The sequence below is a fragment of the Ochotona princeps genome, chromosome 14 (genome assembly GCF_030435755.1).
Source record: "Ochotona princeps isolate mOchPri1 chromosome 14, mOchPri1.hap1, whole genome shotgun sequence".
Classification (NCBI taxonomy): Eukaryota; Metazoa; Chordata; class Mammalia; order Lagomorpha; family Ochotonidae; genus Ochotona; species Ochotona princeps.
This window is the reverse complement of record NC_080845.1, coordinates 45,158,366-45,181,145: the sequence shown is the minus strand read 5'-3', so window position 1 is coordinate 45,181,145 and position 22,780 is coordinate 45,158,366. Positions and strand designations below refer to the sequence as shown.

Below are 22,780 nucleotides of genomic sequence, written 5' to 3'. Positions count from 1 at the left end.
GAATGTTACATTTTCACTGATCCACAGAAATAATTACTAACCTGAATACTTCTGGTATATATTTTCCTCTTCTTTACTGATACTAATATGTATGTGTACATACACGCATGTCCACCCAAAATCCATCAGTTATAGCATACTTCTTTCACATCGTAATATCCTAGATTTTGATTTCTAAAATTTTCTGATTAGTTTTGTAATCTAACATCCAGTCTACCTAGAAAATTATCTGTGTTGATCTAAAGTGCATTCTGTACCTATTGGATAGACTGTCAGGTTCCTTTGGAGTATACTGTAAATTAAATACAATATTTTGTTGCTGACCTTTTTGGTCTGGATGCTGTGACTATCAAGGAAAGCAGAAGTCCATCTCTCCCTATATGATCATCTTTTATAAAATCATATGCTTTGATAGTAGGTACAAATACATCTACAATTGTCAGATCTTTTTGAACTGCTTTTTGATCACTCATTATGAAGTAATCATTTTTATTAGAGACTATTCTTTCCACTATAAGTATAGCTACCATTGGTTTATGTTTGCTTTTTCAGCTTGTATGTGTCTTCACTGGAGAAGCAAGTTTCTGGTATGCAATATAACATTTGATCTAGGGGTTATTTTTTTTAATTTATTTATTTTTATTGCAAAGTCAGATATGCAGAGAGGGGGAGAGACAGAGAGGAAGATCTTCTGTCCACCTATTCACTCCCCAACTGGCCGCGATGCCAGAGCTTTGCCTCTCTGAAGACACTAGCCAGGAGCCTCTTCCGGGTCTCCCACGCGGGTGCAGGGTCCCAAGGCCTTGTCCATTCTCTGCTGCTTTCCCAGGCCACAAGCAGGGAGCTGGATGAGAAGTGGGGCTTCTGGGACACAAACTGACACCCATATGAGATCCCAGTGTGTTCAAGGCAAAGACTTTACCCACTAGGTTAGCATACCCTGATTTAGGTTTTAATACATTCATTTACATACAAAGTTATTACTTACAACCAATGACTTAATCAGGCTCCTTTTCCATTTTGAAATTTTTTTTGTAGCAAGTTTTATGCTTTCACATAATTTCAAATGGTAGTTACCTTTGTTCCTTTAAGTAGGGCTACCTTGAGAGCTTGTTTGGAGGTTCTTGCAGGGGAGCACAGCTACTCGTATACCCTTGACTTGACCGAAGACTCGTCCTCCTCTAGCGGGGATGGTCGTCCTCGTCCACCGAGCGCGCAGCTTCGGGAGGGACACACATGGAGCTGTGAGGCAGGAAAGGGACGCCCGCCTGGCCAGCCAGATCAGCCGAATCAGCCCTGGCGATCAATGGGGTGACAGATGTCTCAGCCAGATCGCCCTCACAGGGATGGTTTCTCAATGAAACTGTTGAATTTATCTGGACAATAAGATGCTGGACTCTCCGTATGGTCCATGCCCTCAGTGAAGGAATGGTGACTGGATATGATCTGTACTACTGTAACAATATGGAGAAATTCATTATGGGGGGGTGGGGAGTAGGGTTGGGGGAATTCCATGTCCTGTGAAACTGTGTCATAAAATGAAATAATGTGATTTTAAAAATCAATAAATATGGAGCTCTGAGAATATAAAAAACAAAGAAACAAACAAACAAATTATGTGGAGTTGTTTGTTTTTTTCTTTGAACATCTTTTATAAGACTGATCTGGCTGTGAAAACTCCTTCCATTTAGCTTAGCTTAGAAAGTTTTTCCCTTTCATTTATATATATCTTTTATGGGTATTCTTGCTTAGCATTTTATATTTATATACTTGTGAGTCCCAGCTCAGATCTTTATTACAGCTCACCAGTAAAGTAAATTTTGGGGAAAGACAGCAGATGAAGACTGAGTGAATGGGTCCTGCTATCTACATCAGTAGTTCCCTCTTTCAGGTGCAAAACTTGGATTGAGTTTCAGCTTCTGGCTCCAGGCTCCTGGACTTGTAGCCAGAGGGTGCTGTGAGCATTGAGCCTATGAGAGTTCTCCCTTCCCTTCCTAAATAATAAAATAAATATTCTATTTAAAATGAAGAAGCAAATCTACTTAAATCATTCTTCCAGAGAAGGAATACTAGCTATGAAATAAATCTTTGCAACAGTACAATTAAGTTTAGGACATAGTTGCTAAGTAGACTGAAGAGGGGTGACAGAAGGAAAAAACTTCAAAATTTTACATGAAAAATGAAATAAAATTAATTTATTTTGATGCAAAAAATGGGAATCTGAACTCAGAAAAGGAAATAAAAATATTCATGAAAATGCATACAATGAAAACTTATGCATCTGTAGGTATGTTTTTCCACTTATATGACTACTTGATGGGAAATTCGAATGTCCATGTAGGACACCAGGGATTTTCTATTGGACAAGTCTGATGGACGCATTTCAGTGTGCGTCCAGAGGTCCATCCTGTCGACTGCTTCCATGCGATGGCTCTCAAAGTGCCACCACACATTTCCAAGGTACGTGTCTGGAGAGTTTGTACCCAGTGCAACCCACTGATCTAGGATAAAAGCAGAGAAACTAGCTTGATGAATAAAAACAAAAAGGAACATCCAGCTCATTCAAGAAGAGCTGTGCAAATCATAGCACTTCATATACCATGACTGACAGGTAATTATCTGGCTTTATAGTTGAACAACTGCTCTTTTACCTCAAGCATTATTACTTGAAACAATATGATACATAAGAAATAAGTAGAAAATTGAGTGAACAAAGATGGATGAAGTTCCTGTGTAAAATTCTTCTTGGTTGAATAATGTACCTTTTCAGTGAAATCTGTGATAAATAGCTTGAATTATTTAGTACAGTGCAAGTTTTGTAGATCTACTTTTTTGTCCCATAAAAGGAATTCCTACTCAATGTCATAATAGGCATTTCGTTTATAATTTTCTCATGGTTAACATTTAATAAAAATTAAAATTTTAATGAAAATTAAAATTAAATTGTATCAGTAGGGCCCAACACCATAGCCTAATGGCTAAAGTCCTCACATTGCATCTGCCAAGGTCCCATATAGGCGCCAGTTCGTATCTCGGCTGCTCCACTACCCTTCAAGCTTCCTGCTTGTGGCCTGGAAAAGCAGTTGAGAATGGCCCAAAGCCTTGGGACCCAGCACCCACGTGGGAGACCTGGAAGAAGCTCTTGGCTTCGGATCGGCTCAGCTCCAGCCATTGCGGCCACTTGAGAAGTGAATCAGCAGATGGAAGATCTTTCCCTCTTTCTTCCCTTCTCTCTGTATATCTGACTTTCCAATAAAAATAATCAGTCTTTAAAAAATAAATTCTATCAATAACTTAAATTTTTTAAGCCTAAAACTTTTTTTGAAAGATTTATTTATTTTTTTACTACAAAGTCAGATATACAGAGAGAAGGAGAGATGGAGAGGAAGATCTTCTGTCCGATGATTCACTCTCCAAGTGACCACAATGGCCGGTGCTGCGCCGATCCTATGCCGGGAACCAGGAAACCCTTCCAGGTCTCCCACGTGGGTGCAGGGTCCCAAAGCTTTGGGCTGCCCTTGACTGCTTTCCCAGAACACAAGCATGGAGCTGGATGGGAAGTGGAGCTGCCAGGATTAGAACCGGTGCCCTCATGGGATCCCGGCGCATTCAAGGCTAGGACTTTAGCTGCTAGGCCACGCCACCGTGCCCCTATTCTAAAACTTTTAAAAACTTTTTAAAACATACCAACTTTTTAAATCTCTTGATTTTGATGAAATTTATGTGGGCAATACAGAAAAACATTTTATTTCTAAATGATCAACATGTTAATACATAGTATTGCTGTTGAATTTGTAATGGTTGTAGAATTTTTGAAATTTTCTGATTGTCTTTTATTCAAGTAATTGATTTACAGAGTTTCCATCCAGTACAGCCTAAAAAACACATGCAGTTAACTATTGACCCTATTATTGAAATAACTTATTTTTAAATATGAAGGGAATATTGATTTTTTAATTAATTTATTTCCATATATTTGAAAGATAGAGTCAAAAAAAAAAAAGATAAGGAGAGAAAGAGAACCATCTTGTATCCACTGGTCCACTCCCCAAATCCCACGATATCCAGGCCAGTCATCTCATCTGAGTTTCTCTCAGGGGTGACAGAGCACCAAGCACTTAAGTCCGTATCTTCCATCCCCCAGGGTGTGCAATAGCAGGAAGCTGGATCTGAGGAGGCATGACTCAGTCCCAGTCCAACTTCCTCTGCCTTTGCAGGCCACAAGCAGGGACCTGGAAGGGAAGTGGAGCAACCAGTACGTAAACCGGTGCCCCATATGGGATCCCCTACATGCACAGCAAGGATTTAGTCACTAGACTACCACGCTGGCTCTTAACCCTAATTTTCTTCAGGGTTTTGAGTTTATAACTCAGAACATTGACAGCATTTAATTCAAATTAGTGTGATTATGTACCAGCCTTATGAACAGGTTCATGTACATGCTTTTGAAAGGTTTAGCCATTAAAAAGTGTTGTTGTATAAAAGCATGAATTTGGGGAATGAATCAAGGTCTTGGATAAATTTTCAGAAGTAAAGTTATTTTAAGTAGCACTGATGTACTTATGAAGTTTATCTAGGAATTTAGTGTTCTGAGCAAATTTCCAATTGTGTTAAGTGTTCATTTCTTCTGGCTGGTCCTCAAATGATACCTTTGTAATAACAGCTTATAGGACAGAAAAGCAAACAAACGTATTGAAATAAGATTTGGGGGGAAAATAGGTTTAATTAGAAAAGAATGAGACAGCCTTATCTTAGATAAACCTTCACTTCAATATTTATGGCTATTTTTTCTTAAAAAAGAAAAAAGCCTTTGAAAACAATACTATGTTAGCATTATTCTGCTGCAATTTTATTTTTAACTCTACTTTTTTTTCCTTATTTTTTTTTTCGTGGTTGCTTGGTTACTTTGAATAGAATGGATTGTTTTTCTCTTACATTACACAACTTTACCATGATAAGGGATTGGAGTGAGCGTGGAACTAAAGAGTGTGGGTATGTGAACCATAAATGTTTATATATTGAATTCGTGGAGTTGAAATAATAGAACATAGAAAAAAAAAAAAAGAGGACTTGGGCCCGGCGGCGTGGCCTAGCTGCTAAAGTCCTTGCCTTGAAAGCCCCAGGATCCCATATGGACGCCGGTTCTAATCCCGGCAGCTCCACTTCCCATCCAGCTCCCTGCTTGTGGCCTGGGAAAGCAGTCGAGGACGGCCCAATGCATTGGGACACTGCACCCGTGTGGGAGACCCGGAAGAGGTTCCTGCTTCCCGGCATAGGATCGGTGCGCACTGGCCCGTTGCGGCTCACTTGGGGAGTGAAACATTGGATGGAAGATCTTCCTTTCTGTCTCTCCTCCTCTCTGTATATCCGGCTTTCCAATAATAATAAAAAATCTTTAAAAAAAAAAAAAAAAAGAGGACTTGACAAAGACAGTACTCAGTTTCTCCTTCAGGACATTGTAGCACTGCCATTTTCTTTTATTAATACTGGAAGAAAGAAGTCCGAATGGGAATGTATTGCAATCTCATGGTCATGGATAAGCTTGCCATGGGTAGATGTGTCAAACATTTAGAATTGCTGTACTTACTCATAATGTGAGGAAGTATTGGGAACATTCTTTTAGTAGGATCGAAACAAATTATTCTAGATAAATATTCTGTTCCAAGTTTCTGTCTCTGTATTTAGTGTATCAGTCATCATTCTCAAGTTTCTTTGGTTTTGTTTGTTTGCTTGTTTGTTTTCTGGTAATTTTGAACAGAGGATTTGGCATCAGTGGTAAAGGTTTGCTTGCTGGGAATAGCCAAGAATATTTTTAAAGAAATATTTGGAAGTCGATTGCTAGTTATTTTTCCAAATTTCACATTTATTACAATCTTATTGTCCATTATGTGTCCCATAATCATGGGAATAGATGTTTAAATAATATGATTTTATGTCAATTAATTCCAAATTCTTTGGTTTAGTTATTCAGATTATTTTTTAAGATTAATTTTATGTATTTGAAAGGACAAATAATGATCAAGAGAAAGGGAAACAGATTAAGAGATCTTCCATCTTCCAATTCACTCCTAAAAATGCTACACGGCTCTGGGTCAGACTGATGCCAAGAGCATCTAACTCCATGTGGATGTCAGGGACCCACGTTCCTGGGCCGCCTTCTGCTACTTTTCCACATAAATACGGAGCTGGATTGGAAGCAGAGTAGCTAGGACTGGAACTGGAGCTCCAGTGCAAGAAGCCATTGTTGCATGCAGTGGCTTAACGTGCCACGCTATTTAGGTCACTTATTCAGGTTATTTTGAAATACTTAACATAAATTCCTATATTGTGAAACTGTTCAAATAAATGGAAGGATATATGATGTATATTTTCAGTATTTTGGGTTGTTTTGAGAACTGAAAGTACTAAGACTGGTTTTGAACAATTTTCCATGTGAAAATAGCAGCTTTCACAGTAAAAAATCCTATTGAAACAAATACACAAAGTAACTGAAGTGGATATTAGCTAGAACTTGTATTGTTACATGTAAGGGCGTTGGAATAGTTTTGCTCCTTGTAAATGTAATTGAGAGTAGTGTATCTCTTATCCATATACAGATACCCATATTTCTCTGAAAGCATCTAATTTGAACACATCAAGACTGGTTGGCATTTTCATTGCCATAAAAAAAACCTGCTTTGTTAATTGCAAACCATATTTAGTATGACCTTATAACAAAGTAGCACCTTAAGTGACATGCTTTGTCTTTAATGTGCACAGTGGAACTGGGTTCATCTGTATCAGACAACTGCGCTTCACAAAAAGAGTGTTTTTTTTTCCTTGATAGGCAATTAGCAGTAATTAGGAAACTTCATCTCAGTAAGATGTCAACATGAGCTTGTTTAAAAAAGTTGAATGTCAATGACTGCAAAAGAAAGTTCTCTGACACACAGGTATGGCATGTAAAACATGAAATGTTAATTTAACTTTTCTGCTTATTATTCATGCACAATATTATTTTGTCATTCAGACACTACTCTGACAGAGTGTAAGGGTGTTAAAATAGTGCTGCTAGAATAAAAAGAGAATTAATCTACCATTGGCCAATTAGGCAAAGGGTACTTAATGGTCTCTAAAGGCTACTGAAGTCTAACTACTAGCAAAAGCATTGGCAAAAAGTCCTCTACATTACCTTCATTTGCTTGACACTTTGCGAAACGTACAATAGGCTTTTAATAACCACATTTGTCAGAAAATAGTGTATAAATGAGTGATGCAGTAACTCACTGGATTTCTCTTAAGAAATTTTGTAACATAATTAAATCTCTGCCAAAGTTCTATCTTGTTGTTTTTGTTGGTTTTCCGTTTTTAACCTTTTTTATTGGTGATTCTACATAATATTACAAAGAAAATTCGTGTTTTAAATTTAAAAAACTTATTATTATTGATTCAAATTAATTCCTGAATAAATGTTTCCATAAAGGAATATTTGTATTAGTTAGCTATAAATTAATAGTCAATTTGGTAACTCAAGTAACCTTATAGTTCACTTTTTTAGCTGAGTTATATTTGTTTCTGTTTTATTCCTTACAATAGAATCAAAAAAATAAAAATAGTAACAGTATAAGAATATTGATACTGTTCTGGGATATGATGTGGATATGATTAAAACTATGATAAATTTCTCAGGTTTCTTTTCTGAACAATTCACATAGACTAAAATATTTTCCCCTCTTGTCTCTATTACTTTAATCTTGGTAACAAAACTGATGTAAAGTCATAGGTAAGGAAAGCAAAAGTGAAGCCTAATGAGCGTACTTTATGCACTGTTCACTGTAGGGTTTGTGTATTTGCTTGTGATAGGGCAGAATGAGCAGTAAGGGAATGAGGATTAATTCCAAAAAGGCACTGATTTCTTTATATATGGGACATGTATTAGCCTCCTGTATTGTATCACAACTTAGGACAAACTGAACAGCTTAGAGGTGACATGCACGTTTGTCATCCCACAGCGTGCAGACAGGAGTGCAGGGTGGCTCCCTGCAGCTCTGTGCTCCAAGCACAAGGCTGCCGTCAGCATCCTGGCCAGGCTGCTGCAGGCTTCTCTCCCAGACTCGTGTGGTTTCTGGAAAAAGTTTATTCCTCATGGCTGCAGAACAGGAGTCTTTGTTTTCTTGCTGGCCGCCAGCCAGGGGCCCTCCTCAACCTCATGAAGTACTTGCCTTGTGGCTGGCTGCCTCTAAAGTCCTTTCATAACATGGCAACTGACCTCTGTAGAGCAGGCAGGAGAGTCTGTGACCATGGAGGCCCCTTGCTTCCTTTGAAAGATCTTGTCTGATTAGGTCGAGAACAGCTTGGACACTCTTGCTTTTGATTAGCTCAATCACTTGATTAGAGACCCCTAATTACATCTGCAGAAGCTCTGTTTCCTATCATATAATCATGGCAGTGATTCCAGTCCAGTTCACAGCTCCACCCGTATACAAGGTGAGAGTGTTATACTAGGGCATGAGTCATTGTGTGGTAATCTGAAGAATCACATTGTCAGGATATGTACAGTTGTCTCTTCATAGAGTTGTTTAGCTGGATTCTCTTTAGAGCCTTCAGCTCCTTCAGTATATATTTAAATAAAAAGTAGCTGATGTGTATTTTTAAAAATGTTCAGTGCGAAGTTCTGCTTTTATAGTCTTTGGTTAGAAACAGTTGACTACATGTAAATCAATATAAATCCCAATACTTATTGGTAGGTTACACTTCTGGATATATAGAGTTGGAGGAGCACAGTTGCCTTCCATAGGCTTGTAGACTAGTAGGAATCCTAATTTCATCCTGATCCAACATGTGCTAATACTCATTTCTATAATGAGAGAAATATAGGATTATTATATGCTTACGTGAAGCAAAGTTTTTTTGCTCATCTAGGTCCTCAGCCTTGAAGTCACTTCTCAGATTCCAAATGGTAGCATTTGCCTCAAGGTAATAACGATAGCAGTAATGCTGCATATTTAAAATCTACCAGGTGCTATCGCAGATGTTTTTAAAATTTTGTCCTCAAAATTACCTTTGTGAAGTAGGCAGGCATCGTCTCTGCTTTTAAATGTGGGAACAAGGTCACTTGCTTGCGCAAGGTCACTCAGCTGGTAAGCAGAAGACCCAGAGAACTATAATCATAAAGTTATGATTCTTCCCTATATGTTCTGTTGTTATTTCTGTTTTATAAATAATGCCATTTGCTTTCAATATCATACAGTTTTTGAGTCGACATGGATAAATAATAATAGAGAAATGGATCATTTGCTGCTCATAAAAAAGAAAAAGAATTTTAAGAGAAATCGTTTACTTTATAGCACAGTCCTTTTCTACCAAAAATCAAAATGAGTCTCACTTCCCACATGGAGTGTAAGCAAAATGAAATTGCTTCTCTTCTTGTGTTACCTGTAGTGTTTCTTAAAATACAGGCCAGAATTTCCCATACCTAAGATAAAACTACTCAAGGAACTTCATAGCCAACAGATTCCAAACTGATGAGATACATACTCTGTTACTCAGCAGGCACTCTGTAGCATTCTTATGCACGTACAGCTAATATTAGAAAATGTTGGAAAGATTCTGAATTTTAAATATTTTGATCAAAATAGTATGTGTATGTGAATAAAACTATTTGTGTCTTTCACCTCCATAATTTTAGTGTTCCTTTATTTAATAAATTTTTATTGTTAAATAAATTTTGTTAAAACTAATGCTAAAAGCTATACATGCATAAGTTTTTGAGATCATTTCAAAAATGAAATTAAATAATTGATTTTTGTGCAAAAATTCAAAGTTTGTGCTTTTAAAGAATCTTCTAAGCATTCATGGAAAATTTAATTCTGAAAAATAATCATGTATTTCAGTTTTTGCAATAAAATAGATTTTGTTTCCCATGAAATTTTTCAAGTTCACTTATCTATTTGCTGGCCTGACCTTTCTTTGATGGAGCCACATGTACAGGGTTAGGATTTGCCAACATCCAAGAAATAGAAAGAAATGTAGTGACACACAAATGAGGAAGAAAGTTCATAGGGAGTAAAGGTCTCACCAAATTTGAGATTTCCTTTTTGCCTGGGATTCATCTGCCTCATCAAATCTCAAAATATATAAAATGGATGAAAGCATTGACTTGAAGATTGAGAAATGCTGTGTTACATGCTACTTTCCCAAAACCTTAATTTTACTTTACTGACAAATATTTCTTATAATTTATAAACTAATAGATTATGAGTAAAAGCTGCCATCAAGGAATTTCTGTATAGTGTCACATGTATAAAGAGGGAGATTTTAAATTTTTTTGCGCTTGTTTTTAGATCCTCATGAAAACATATAGGTGGGAAAAAAAAGCATAGTCCTGTCTCGAGAATTTTAAATGTGGTAGAATTTATGGTTGAGGAATATGCATAGTTCCATGGGAACTACGAGAGTAGAAAAGTAACTTTGTGGAAGAATAAGGGAAGACAAAAACAAAGTAGCCAAGACTAAAGGAAGAAAAACTCAGCTGCTCTTTAAGGAGGAGAGAGGTTTCAGCAGAAGCAAACACCGTGTGTAGTCACTGATGTAGAAATGACAGGCAATTTGGGGCATGGTGGGCACATTTGACTTCAGATGATATCTGACTGAAACATAAATTGAAGCTAAATACTGGAGATCTTTATTATCTACAAATATGTGAGCTCTATTCTGTTGGGGTGAAAATGCCTGAAGGGCTTTGAATGAGGTAATAACAGGTCACTCTTATGTTAGGAAATTGTGCAAAAGGTGATATGAAGGTAGGAAAGGGTTGAAGGGTGAACTATTGCAGTAGTCAGTGAGATGAGAGTCTACATTAAGAGGATAAACTGAAAGAATTGAACGTGAAAGCACAATGTAGTTTGTAGGACCTTACCACTGACTGGACATAAAAGAGGGCATAATAAATTAAAGCATGGATGATAACCAGGAATATTTTCAGCATTAAGGATATCATTAGATTATTTTTATATGTTAATAATTATTAGAGGATTTTGGGACAATTCATGAACAAACATTTTCTGAATAATTTATAGAACTTTACTTTCAGAACATAAGATAAAACATAGCCAAAGTATAGGAATTTTTTTCACCAAAATGTACTATTTACTTCCCATACGTATTTTAATCTCAAATATACATCTTGGATTTGTATCCATCACCTGAAATATTCACGTTTAATATGCATCTGTGTGTACATATAGAAATATAACATGATCATGAATTCACTGTATAATTTCTAAAGTTTAATATAGTTTTAAATAACTTTGGGTCCATGTTTATAATATTGTATGCTGAAGCTGTATCTTTTGTTTTTTTGGCTGTTTCTAATTGGAATTCTTAAAGATCTTTCCCCCCTCAGAGAAATGTTAGTATCATTCTGTCTAATTGTTCCTTATGTTAAACTACCATGTTATAAGCTTCTTTGGAATAATAAAATTATAGTGCAGTAGCTCTCTTAAGGATGTCAGTTATTACGCCATTATATTTGGTGACATTCTGCTGACTTCGGAGTAGTGAATGAGAAGGGCTAACATTAAAGCATTCTCTTTTAAATTTCTCCATAAAAGCATTACTAGCATGTCATTTAGCAACATGTTTGTATTATTAATAAGTCAACTCGCAGTAGCAAGTTTACTGCAGATGTACGTCAACCTTAGGAACAAGGCTTGTCAATTATCCATCAAGTGCATAACACAGTGAGTTTATTTGTATGCTATTTATTTGAACTAAGTCTCTAGCAAGTCTTGTCTGCTAATTGGACTTAAACATTGATGTTGCTAAATGAGAATCATTTTGGCTGCTATGTAGGGTGGTAAGGGCTACACAGTGGAATAAACAGCTAACATCTGTTATCCTGTCCTGCTCCAGCTTGGCTTTTACCAGGTAAGTTCATCAGCCTGAAGTCAAGGTTATCAGATATGAGTATGTGAATCCCTGGCTCAGCCATGTATCTATGAGGACATCAGGAGTAAACATCAGCCAACCCAAATCTATTGAGTACAGCTGGTTCATTTTCTTCTAACTTTACAAGCTGCACAACCTTATAAGCAAAAGCCAATAGAGATTAATGTTTTTGTAACATGTTTATACTAACTACATTTATAAATCATTTCATTAGTACTTTTCTACCTGTGGAATTCTATACTGTTTTTTATGTTCAATATAATTTTATTTTTAAAGAAGCTAAATTCAGATTTGGCTGGGCTTCGAAAAGAAAAAGAAGATTTGCTGAGGAAATTGGAGACCTCATCTGAAATCACAAGTTTAGCAGAAGAAATTTCCCGGGTCACAGTTCCACGGGTACAAGTTACGTCACTTGGTCCTTCAAGGAGCATGGATTTGGAAATGAAGCAATTGCAGTGTAAACTAAAGGTGACTGCAGAGTATATTAAGCATGCAAACCTAATAATCACTGAATTCTCCAAGATAGGTTAATAGACGATAGGATTCTAGTCTATTCTAATGTGGATGTATCATAGTACAAAAAATTCAAAAATGATTGATCCCATGTATGATTTCATGATTTGAGTTTAAGCTTGTAGATTCTTAACTGGTCCATCACAGACCATTCTCCTGAAGGAACATGACAGGCCATCGTGAAATCCCAGCTGTGGAGCTGTCGAAATCGACCATTGCCTTCGACTCCCGTGCTCAGCTGTGCTGCAGCCTACATATCTCGCTCCAACTGAACAAAATTCTTTCAGATGGAGGGTGTCAAAATCAATGGAAGTTCTTTCCCTGTATGCGTGCTGGTGTTTTAATTTAGCTGTGTTGGTTGGAGGACAGGATAAAAGAGAAAGAAGCAATAGCAAAGGTGAATTTCCTTAATACGTTTCAGCACCTTCAACCCGAGAGTAAGAATAAAAAAAAAGCAGTGTTCCTTTTGTTTATCAATAACTGTACCCAAATCCAGGTGAGACGGTTAACCACTGAAGAGTAAGCCTGATCTTAGTTTAAATAGGATCAACTTTCAAGAACTAGTCTGTGAGGATTTTTTTTTTCAGAAAGTACATTTTCATGCTGCTTAAAACAAGATCATTTATTCCTCACATATTTAAATATTTTCTTCAGGTGGGATTCCTAGGCTGGAATCTGGAAAGTCAGCATCTACTGGACTCCCTCTTGAGTTAGAAAGATGGAGACGACTCAGAATGCCTAAAGCAGTCTAGTTCTGAAGTAATGTTGTCTTGTGTCTAACCTGCAGGCTTGTACGGGGCAAAAAGGATCAATTCTTATGTTTGTTTTGTTTCATGTTTTAATATAGGAATTTCCTATAAGACTAGATTCTTTTAAGAACATAATGCCTTCTGCTACTTTAAGTTTCAGTTTCAATAATGTACTAGTTTGCTAGGGCTGTCATAATAAAATATCAAAGACTAGGGTAGGGGGAGGGTTAGTATCTTAGACAACAAACATTTATCATCTCACAGTCCTGGAGGCTGGACATCCAGTTCGAGGCGTCACAGGTGGTTTCCCCTGAGGCCTGTCTCCTTGGCTTGTGGCTGGCTGTCTTCTCCCTGCATGTATGATACAGCGTTCCTTCTATATATCTCTGCGTCCTGACTTCTTCTTATAAAGACATCATCATATTGAATAAGTACCGTTACAGGTTGACTATTGGACTGAGCAAGCTGTTGAAACTCTTTTCACAGTTAATGGACAGATGATTACTGTTGATAAATTAAGCCTGGCTTTGGCCTAGTGGGCATTCGCTAAGTCACTGAGGGGTAGTCCCCTCTCCTGGTGAGCCAAGCACCACTTCCTGTCTCTGCTTCCTGACCTGCCATGTGATCCACCCTCTGCGCACATTCCGACCTCAGCATGCCAGAGTAACAGGGGTGTCTGACATTGGACCGTGAGCCCGAATCAGCTCGCTTCTTCCTAAGCAGCTCCTCCGAGCTATTTTAGAGTGATGGAAAGCTAAGACAAAGGTGCTCCCCAATAATCGCATTGTATCTTAATTGCTTCTTTAAATACACTCACTTTGGAGGCACTGGAGAGCAGATAAAGATTTCAACAGATGAAATTTGTGGGCAGATACAGTTTATCCCATAACAGATATCAAATTGCTAACACAGTGATTATCTAAGAAGTAATTTATTTTCTAATTGATATTTTTATACTTAATTGCAATTAGTTAGATTTGAAACCCTTGAAAGTCTACATGCATCTTTTTTTATTCTAATTAATAATGGACTGTTCTACCTAATTTCTGATGTGTGTTTTTTAGATATCTCTGGTTCAATCAATAATGTTAGAGTGCTGACATGCATTTTCCTGTATTCTTACTTCCAACCAGTATGGCCACGTTTCATCAAGGTGCTATCCAAATTTATTTTTTATATATATAGAAGGGTATTGATAGAGAAGGGCACTAGGATATTTAGAAGCACATGAATTCCTTTTCTTGAATAATACGTGCATCAACTGTTTACATTAATTTGGAGTTTTTTTTACATGATCTGAATTAAATAATACTCCAGAGTAGAATATTTTTTACTTCATAATTTTTCATGTTCTCTCTCAGTTTGCCAGTAACTTAACAGTCATAAAGGATAGTGAGTTTGAATCCACTGTTCCTTTGTATGTAATATGTAGGCTGGTTCTAAGTATTTTACAAATATTAACTCATTTCATTCTTACTCAACCCTGTAAAATAGATTCTAATTTTTTTCTTAATTTGCAGTTGTGAAAACTGAGGTACAGAAAGAGAGTTATCCATTCAAGGTCACACAGCTACCAAGTGGCAGAATTGAGGTTAGAACTCAAGCATCAGGTTGAAGAGTTCCCTGTCTTTAATCATTACACTGTGCAAACTTACTAATTTTTCAGTAAACAATAGGAAGGCTCTAAGTAGGATGCATACTTACAATTGTGACATTTTAAAAATGTGTTTTTATATCAGAATTTTTTTGTAACATGTCTTATGCAAAATTTTAGAACACATTATAGAAATGTTGCATAATAGGTGCTAGAAATGGGATTTGATCCATTTTGACCATTGACTTTTTCTGGGACCTGGCTGAGAAAATCACTTAATTTCTGCCAAAGTCTAAAGCCAAAATGCTTTTCTAAGCTACCCAGTAAGGATTTTTTTTTTAACTCTCAAATGAAATAACTATGGGATTTAAAGATTTTTGGCAAAAGTACATATCAAGTTTGTGTTGCATTTATTATCTGATTCCTCGGTTCTCCAGAAGTTGGTTGCAGCGTTTCTAAGCATAGAAAGCATAGCTTTAGTTCTACAAACAGAAGAGAATCAAACAGCTTAAAATCAGTTAATTTATTCACTTGATGATCTTATTTTATGCCTGTTGTCTTTTAAGTACACTTCTTCATTTGTTTATTGTATGTATCAGCAGAATCCTCTCAGAAGCAGTAACTGAGAATTAGGTGCTCACGTTAAGGGCAGGGTGATTGTTTTTAAGTCAAAAATACTGATAGAAACAAAGTTTACATCAAGTCAGTTGGCAGAGAAACAAAATGAGATAAGAAAAATTACAAATAGATAAAAACAACAACGTAAGAACATTTAGGGATAAACAGATGTTTAAAATCACAGTAGTCCCTAACACTTCAGTATGTTGTACGAGTAGTGATCCCAACAAAAAGTTATATAATTAATACAGTATAATATTTATGAAGAAATATCACTATATGAGGTAACTTCAAAAAAGCTAGAAATTGAGTAAAAATAATTTTGTTGCATTTTTTTAAATTCATGCATCACTTTTTCATGATGTACATTTCCCATGAAATTTTAGGGTGCCCCTTAATTGTAGGGGAAGATTTTTGCATCAAGATAAACTTAGCTTTTGTTCCACTAACTTTTTAAAAAAGATTTATTTATTTTTATTGGAAAGTCAGATATACAATGAGGAGGAAAAACAGGAAGATCTTCCGTCCAATGGTTCACTCCACAAGCGACCACCATGGCTTGAGCTATGCCAATCTGAAGCCAGGAGCCAGGAGCTTGCTGTGGTTCTCCCACGCAGGTGCAGGGACACATGGCTTTGGGCCGTCCTCAACTGCTTTCCCAGGCCACAAGCAAGGAGGTGGATGGGAAGCGGACTGCCAAGATTAGAACTGGTGCCCATATGGGATCTTGGTGCATGCAAGGCTAAGACTTTAGCCAATAGGCCACCAGACTGGGCCCTCCACTTACTTTTTGAAGTAACTTCATATCAGTTCATCACAGTTAGCTTAACATAATTGTAACTGATTATTTTACCAACTGAATGAGCAGTAATTTCAAAAGGAAGTGCAAGATTAACACAAAACTGTCACAAATTCACTGCTGTGGAGCATCTGATGCTAGATACATTGCTGTAAATAAGGTACTCCGCTACACTGTAAGTGTACAAAATGGTGACTGATTTAATTGTGATACACTTGTAATTGAACCTTACAACATTCACAGCAGCTATCAGATCAAGTTAATTTTTAGATTTAGGGAAAATTATCACCTTCATATAGGAACTGAAATATTTTCTAATTTTCTGTACACCAAGTGAAACATTTAGAACTGACCTGATTATTCTGGCTCACAATTTCCTTCAGTGTGTAAAAATATGTTTCACATTGGGTGAAACAGCCACACGTGGGAATAGTCCTCCGCTCTGGCCATGGACCTCCTGACTGTCAGCGTCTGTCCTTCTGTCCACTTCAGCAAGGCAGTGACCTTCATGGAAGGCCAATCCCAGGGCAGCATTCCAGGAGGACAATGCAAGAAGCCACAAGGACCTTAGGTTCAGGATCTCAAATCTGCATGGTGTCATTTCTGCTGCATTGTTTTGTTCAAGAAGTCACCAGCAGGCCCGATTCAAAGACAGCAGGGTGGATTCTACATCCGGATCTGTTATAGTTGGTTAATATATTTAATATTTATAAGTGAGCTTATCCAGTAATTGGAATTCCTAATTATTCACACATTTACTTTTTACCAGAGCAGTGCATATTTTCTAAAGATTGGTGTGTAACAGAGTTGTTACATGACTTTGTCCCTCTGTAGTTTTGTGTTATATAAGGATTTTAGTAATACTATGTTATTTCTATTAGAACATAGAAAAATAAGATATTTAAAATGCAAAACTATTCATTTAAATAATTGTTCACTGCAGTTATTATGAATCCAGTCCTCTTCTGAACACTATGAATTACTTTATGCTACTTTAGACCAACGTTGAAAAGTATGCTAACATTTTTTGTTTTGCTTTTAATCTAGAATGCAACTAATGAACTCACTAAACAGTCAGCAAATGTGAAGTCTCTGAAATTGGAACTCCTAGCAAAAGAAGAACACATAAAGGAACTACATGAGAAGTAGGGGCTTTATATTTTTATCGATTGTATTTGGTGCCACCTAGTGGTCGTCAGCTCCAGGAAAGGTTGTGCTCCAAGGAACAGTATTTACATCTTTTAACAATGACGTTTTCCTTCCTGTTTGATGTTTAAACCTAAAAAAAAAAAAAAAAAAGATGACTGTGGAAACAGCATTACATTGATTGTGGTCAAGATCGTTGCTATTTTTAAATTTAATTGGGGCATGAGCATTTAAAGTTAGATTTCTCTTTTAATTTTTTTTTTTTTTAAATAAAATTGATGGCCTAAGGACTGAAATAGAAGCTTTCATATGGGGACCAAAATTACTGCATATGGGCTAATACTTTTGTAGAATTCATTGCCTAAATTTCTAATTATAAGATGGGAATTAAGATTTTTATTGATGTTTAAGATATGTAACGAATTTGAAATTTTGTACTTTTTGTATTTGTTAATAAGTGCTTTTCATCTTTTTATTAATAGGAGACTTTTAAGTGCTCTGTCACATTGAATGAAAATTGCTTCCTGTCTTGCATAACTATAACGGAGCTAAGAAGAAATAGTTGGTTAGCTAGACTTCCAGTCATCAGTGATATACAGATAATATCTAGTATACATAAAACTATACTATCAGTAAAGTTCGATAAGTGATATCACTAAATCAAACTGTTATACAAAAGATTGGATTGTTTCTATTAACTGCAAATATCCCAGGTGATAGACTAAGAGGCAGTGTTGCTCATTGTGTAACAGTGACGTCTCAGGAACTTTGATCCTGGCTGCTTGACTGACAAACTGTGCTTCACTGCAGGCATTAATTCATGAAGTCCTTATTGGTGAAAATGAGTTTATTAATACAAGGTGTTATTATTGTGATGGAGATATAATAATAGTTCAGTAAATGTTAGTCCTTGTCATTGTAACGGTACATCCGAGAGTCTAATTTAAAAATGAGCTTATGTATATATTTTTCAAGATGCGCATCTCCCACTTTCCTCTTGAGGACCCCCTTGAACGTGCCGGAAGCAGAAGTGGCAGTGGTTGGTCGTGCATCTGTCATCTTATACTTAGTGATACCTCATCGGCTCAAGCTAAAGTGATATATGAGTTTAGACTAAAATGATATTGAATTAGAAAGCATTATTCCTAAAACTAGATTCTTCACATAGTGCAGGATTTTACATTTTTTTTTATAAAGTATGGGCTTGATTCTAATCATTGTTCAGTTTCTGAGTATGTCTTTGAATTTTCTAAGCAATGCAAAAATATAAAAAGAATGATTTTAAGGTCTCATAAATTTTGTCTATCTTTCTTCCATCTATATTTAAAATTGAAATGCACATACAAAGGCATTTAAAAATTTCTGCGAGAACTAAAATTAAATATTTATTTTGATCCAGAAATCTTTTGAAATCTCTGCATAGTTTTTTCATAATACACATTTTCCATAAACTTTTTAAGGACTCCTTGTATATAAAATATAATAATGAGATCACATCTACAGGATAGATTTCATAAATACTTAACATATTAAAGAACATGATTTTATCAAGTATAATTTACTAACTTATAATTCCATTAATGTCAAAAGACATTTAAAAGCTGTCAGTAAGTATAACACTGGATGTATGTGAGATATCATTGCTCTTAAAATATCTTTGTAAACTCTTGGTAACATCTTTTTCTTCCTTTCAAGGATATCTCGAATGGAGAGGGACATAGCTATGAAAAGACATCTGATAGAAGACTTGAAATTCCGGCAGAAAGTACATTCAGAAAATACTGAGAGTTTTAATGAAATGTTGGAAAATCTTGAAAAAAAGGTGTCAATTTTTGTGTTCACTTATACTAAAGCTCACCTCCCTTTATTTTTGTTTATTAATTACAATATTCAGTGCTAATAAATACGGAAAAGACACACAGCCTGTACATTCATACTTGAAAATTTACCCTATTTTTTCTGGAAATACATTTCTTTTAAATTCAAGACTCTAGAATCTCACAGATAACAGAGCTACACATTTGTTACTGTTTGTATCCAGCCTAGGGAGAGAAAATCAATTTTAATTTTTAAAATCTTTAATATTTCAAGAGTACTTACCTCTTCTATTCAACATTTTACTATATGTAGTGCTATACAATGATGAAATCAAGATTATATTTCTGCATGAAATCGGACTCCCAGAAGTTCTTTAAAATGTGCACACTTTACTTGTATATACTTAATTCAGTATATATTTGCTTAAAAAATTAAAGGTACTATTTTTGCAACTCATAAAGCAGCTTGTACCTTGACATTTATTAAGTGCCGCGTACTTGTGAGAAAGCGTGTCTCTTGCCTTCTTTGTTGAAGGTAAAAATGTAGGTAGCTGTGGGTGCCAACATACTTAACAGAGCAGAGCTACTAGAAGATGACAGATGCGTGCAGGCTTTCCTTCTGCATCATATATGCATATAAATTATAATGATTTTTAAAAGTAATTTAAACTTTGCACATTTTCTGCTATAACAGTCATTTCAGATACAACTTCAGGATCTTTGTATGAGTAATCAAATATCTTCAGTGACTTTTAAACTGAAAAAGTCATTGTTTATTACTCTGTTACAAATATTTGTATCTTGTGCAATTTTTGTTGATCTGAGTTTTTAGGTTTCATTTTAGTAGTGGAGCTACTTAAATTTTGATATTGTCTATGAGGAAATAAGCAAAACTAGACTCCTGCATTCTCTGATTGATTTTCTTTTGAAACTATAGTACACTATTGTGATGCCTCGACCGTTCAACATTACCTTTGCGCTTTTATTGTAGGTAAAGACATTAACTGAAGAATGCTCCAGCAAAAAGATATCAATTGATTCACTAAAGCAAAGACTTACTATTGCTGTAAAAGAAAAATCACAGTATGAACAGATGTGCCAGAAAACTAAAGAGGAATTAGAGAAAAAGGTATGTGTATAGGATATTTCAGCCTAGAGATGGGACTTATTGATGTCTTCCTCAGCTGGAATGTTGTTCAGTTTTTTTCTCCCACAAACTTAAGCATTTTACATAATTACATAATTACAAAAAAATTGGATCTCTACATGAAATACCAAGAATTTGATTAACATTACAGATAATCCTGTATTAAAGAAAACAAAAAAAATCATTAATTTCATCAAAATAAAAACAAACGCAGACTAGAGTGATAAAACCCTTTCCTTTGATTTATATGCAAAATTAGCCCTTTGAAAACTGTTTAATGAATTTTTTTGATTGTTGGTCTTCTGCAGGATCTCAGGCTTACTATCCTGGCATCGAAAATCAGTGAGACCGAATCTGCAATGGCAGAAATTGAAGCCGCAGCGTCTAAGCAGCTGCAAGGATTAGCAGTGCAGAGCGAGCAGGTCCTTGAAGGGGTGCAGAAGAAACTGCTGATAGCCAACGAGACAGTGCAAGAGTTCACCGTGTTCGTCAAGGTTCGAGCTACTCTGTGCTTTACCGTAGTGTATTTTACTTCAAGCAAAGTCAGCAGTGGTCTCCTTTAGAGGATTTGGGGCGTACTCTTACAAAGTTTCTGTCTGATTTCCTGATGCACAACACATCTTTTCCTGTTCTACTTGTGGCATAGCTGGAAATTTCCTTACTAAAGACTTGTTTTTATGGTTTGAACATAACATTTTACTGTTCTGTTCATTAATGTTTTTCATAATAGACTGAAGTTTGCCTTCAGGATGAAATTATAGTAATTTGGTTCTCAAGACATATAGAAGATGAGGGAACTAAATCATTTACACTGTGTTTGCATTTTCAAAGTCATCCAAGCAGTGGCCCAATTTAGTTTCTGGGTTCCTGGCTTTGACCTGGCCCAGGCCTGGCAATCACAAGCAATTTCAGAAGTGAAACAGCAACTGAAAAATCTTTGTTTGCCTCATTCTCTCTCTCACTACCTTTTAAGAAAGTGAAAATTAAGTGAACAGATTGATTTATTTGAAAGGCACAGAGTGAGGGATCAGAAGAAGGAGACAGATATCTTTCATCTGCTCTTTCACTCTCCAGATGGCTGCAACCTTGAACCCCATTTGTGGGGGCAAGTGCCCAAGTATGCAAATTGGCACATTAGCTGGGACCTGGATTGGAAATGGGCAGCTAGGATATGAACCAGCACTCTAGTGTGGGATGCTGGAGCTGTAAGCAGTAGCTTGCTTTATTACAGCGCTGTCGTCTCCAGCTTCTGATTGAGAAGAAAAGCATCCAAGCAACAACAAAGAGAAATTCATTCCATGTTCTGTGATGCTAGGAGATATCTGAATTTCAGTCCACAGACTATCAGACCATGGAATGAGCAGAAAAGAGACAAATAAATGACTTAGAACAAAGATAGATTTAGGTACCAGTAGTGTGGACCATCTGGAAAATATTCAGAAAGCTGAAGAAAAATGGGAAAGCTTAGGATCACCAAAGCTGAGCAGGAAGGCAGAGGGGCACTCGGCCACGTAGCTTGTTGGAAAGCCTTCCCGAGGAACTCCGCGACTTCTGGTCTGTGTTCAGACCTTATCAGTCAGGCAGCACCGCCCCGCTTCTTGTCGCTGGGAGAACTGAGGAGTGGCTCTGGGTTCATAGACGCTGGCACAGAGGGCTGGGGGCTGGCTGCTGTTCTGCCCCGTTAATCCTCCTGTGAGTTGTTTTCAACTCTGTCTAGTGCATTTTGTTCTTTGTAGTATAGTCAAAAAAAAAAAAAAAAAAAAAAAACAGATCTGTTGCCACGAGCTACACCAAGGTGAATTCTTTAAGAAACCAGGACAATATGCACCTCCACTTCTACAACATGTACTGTGGCACCTGGCGAAAAAATGGACTTAGTGTGGAGGGTCAGTAACTAATCACATGAAATGTGCATGAAGAATGTGAACTTTTCACGGAAGTTTTTGGTCCCTTAAGAAGGAAACACGCACACAGATTAACTGTAGTGCAAAGTAACTTTCTTCAGAAATTGCCATATTCTTTGTCTTCCCTGATCTTGGATGAGGTTAAGCTCTTTATATGACATTTTCCATCAGATGATCTATTTTGTTCAAAAAATTGATGTTTTGGAGCTGTCACTGTGGCTCAAAAGGCTAATCCTACACCTTCAAGGTCTAGCATCCCATTAGGAGTGTCAGTTCATGTCTCAGCAGCTCCAGTTCCCAACCAGCTCCCTGTTCATGGTCTGGGAAAGCAACAGAGAATGGCCCATGTGTTTGGAACTCTGCACCTGCACAGGAGACCTGGAAGAGGCTCCTAGATTCAAATCAGTTCAACTCTGGTCATTGCAGCCATTTGGGGAGTGAACCAGTGGATGAAAGATCTTTCTCTGTCTCCTTCTCTCTGTAAACCTGCCTTTCAAGTAAAAATAAATAATTTTTTTTAAAAAAGTGATGTGTCATAGCAATAGCTACTTATTTACACACAGAA

General features: G+C 36.5%; 1 protein-coding gene across 1 annotated transcript in view; it reads left to right on the top strand.

Annotated features, from left to right (window-relative positions):
- The window catches only part of CNTLN (centlein), a 269,496-nt gene that overhangs the window by 209,291 nt on the left and 37,425 nt on the right, over window positions 1–22,780 (top strand). Inside the window, exons 19-23 of the mRNA XM_058672438.1 lie at window positions 12,205–12,396; window positions 17,249–17,346; window positions 19,043–19,169; window positions 20,156–20,293; window positions 20,620–20,805. Coding sequence (XP_058528421.1) covers window positions 12,205–12,396; window positions 17,249–17,346; window positions 19,043–19,169; window positions 20,156–20,293; window positions 20,620–20,805 — 741 coding nt within the window. The remainder of the gene's footprint in view (window positions 1–12,204; window positions 12,397–17,248; window positions 17,347–19,042; window positions 19,170–20,155; window positions 20,294–20,619; window positions 20,806–22,780) is intronic.